Below are 990 nucleotides of genomic sequence, written 5' to 3' on the forward strand. Positions count from 1 at the left end.
ATTTTGATAATTGTACTGCCTTAATGTTTGTATTGTTTAATAAAATAAATAAATAAATAAATAAATAAAAAGCTCCGAAGTTCCGATCTGAATATACACGTATGTTCATTATTTGCATCTTATAATATGTGTGTTGGTGAAACAGTAAGTGAAATTCTTGAGTGCAGTACAGGAAAACACAAAACTGGCATATACACAAAACAGATGAAATTACACATTATACACGTACACAGAATACTTTATTTAATTCAACGCTTACAGATTTACGTGTTAAGAGCAGTCGATCGCGGATGGTCGTGACTTTTATTTTGACAGCGTCGCTGCGTCACGGCTCGCTGAGCGGAAGTCACTCTGACGCGCTTGTTGACAGGTTCCGGCCCGCGCTCTTCCGCTCTGCTGTGCGCCTCAGTGTCAGATTGCGATTATTAGTTATCGATTATTGGCATATCAATCTGTAACATCGACGACTGCAGCCGCAGCTGGACCCGACCGCAGCGCTGAACATGATAAAAGCCATTCTGATCTTTAATAATCATGGCAAACCACGAATGTCAAAATTCTACGAGCATTACGTGAGTAAACCATTCGCTCCTTATTATTATTATTATTATTATTATTATTATTATTATTATTATTATTATCATCACTTAATTACGTGTCTGTTTGCTTGTCTCCTTATTATTATTATTATTATTATTATTATTATTATTATTATTATTATTATTATTGCTTTACACGTTACTCTGTGTTACATGACGTGTGTTGTTGTGAGTAACTGAACGGCTGAAATATTAACCATAAGATCAGGTTTTTGCCCTGAAGACTAGTAGAGGGGGGTTGAACACATGCTGCTCTTTCTTTATTCATCAAAGAATCCTGAAAAAGTATCACAGCTTCCATAAAAGACTTGAAGCAGCACAACTGATGATAAAGCAGCATATTATACTGATTTCTGAAGATCATGTGACGCTGAAGACTGGAGGAATGATG

At 36.0% G+C, this 990-nt stretch overlaps 1 protein-coding gene across 3 annotated transcripts in view; it reads left to right on the forward strand.

Moving 5' to 3' along the window:
* Window positions 1-315: 315 nt before the first annotated feature.
* Window positions 316-990, forward strand: part of LOC107566394 (AP-3 complex subunit sigma-1) — a 34,389-nt gene continuing 33,714 nt past the window's right edge. For all 3 annotated transcript variants that reach the window (XR_001606503.1, XM_016251839.1, XM_016251840.1), the window contains exon 1: window positions 316-572. Coding sequence is in view for 2 of the 3 variants with exons in the window: in XM_016251839.1 (XP_016107325.1) it covers window positions 504-572 (69 nt within the window). In the remaining variant the exon portion in view is untranslated. The remainder of the gene's footprint in view (window positions 573-990) is intronic.

This window comes from Sinocyclocheilus grahami, unplaced genomic scaffold, assembly GCF_001515645.1.
Source record: "Sinocyclocheilus grahami isolate Dianchi unplaced genomic scaffold, SAMN03320097.WGS_v1.1 scaffold1072.1, whole genome shotgun sequence".
NCBI classification, from domain to species: domain Eukaryota; kingdom Metazoa; phylum Chordata; class Actinopteri; order Cypriniformes; family Cyprinidae; genus Sinocyclocheilus; species Sinocyclocheilus grahami.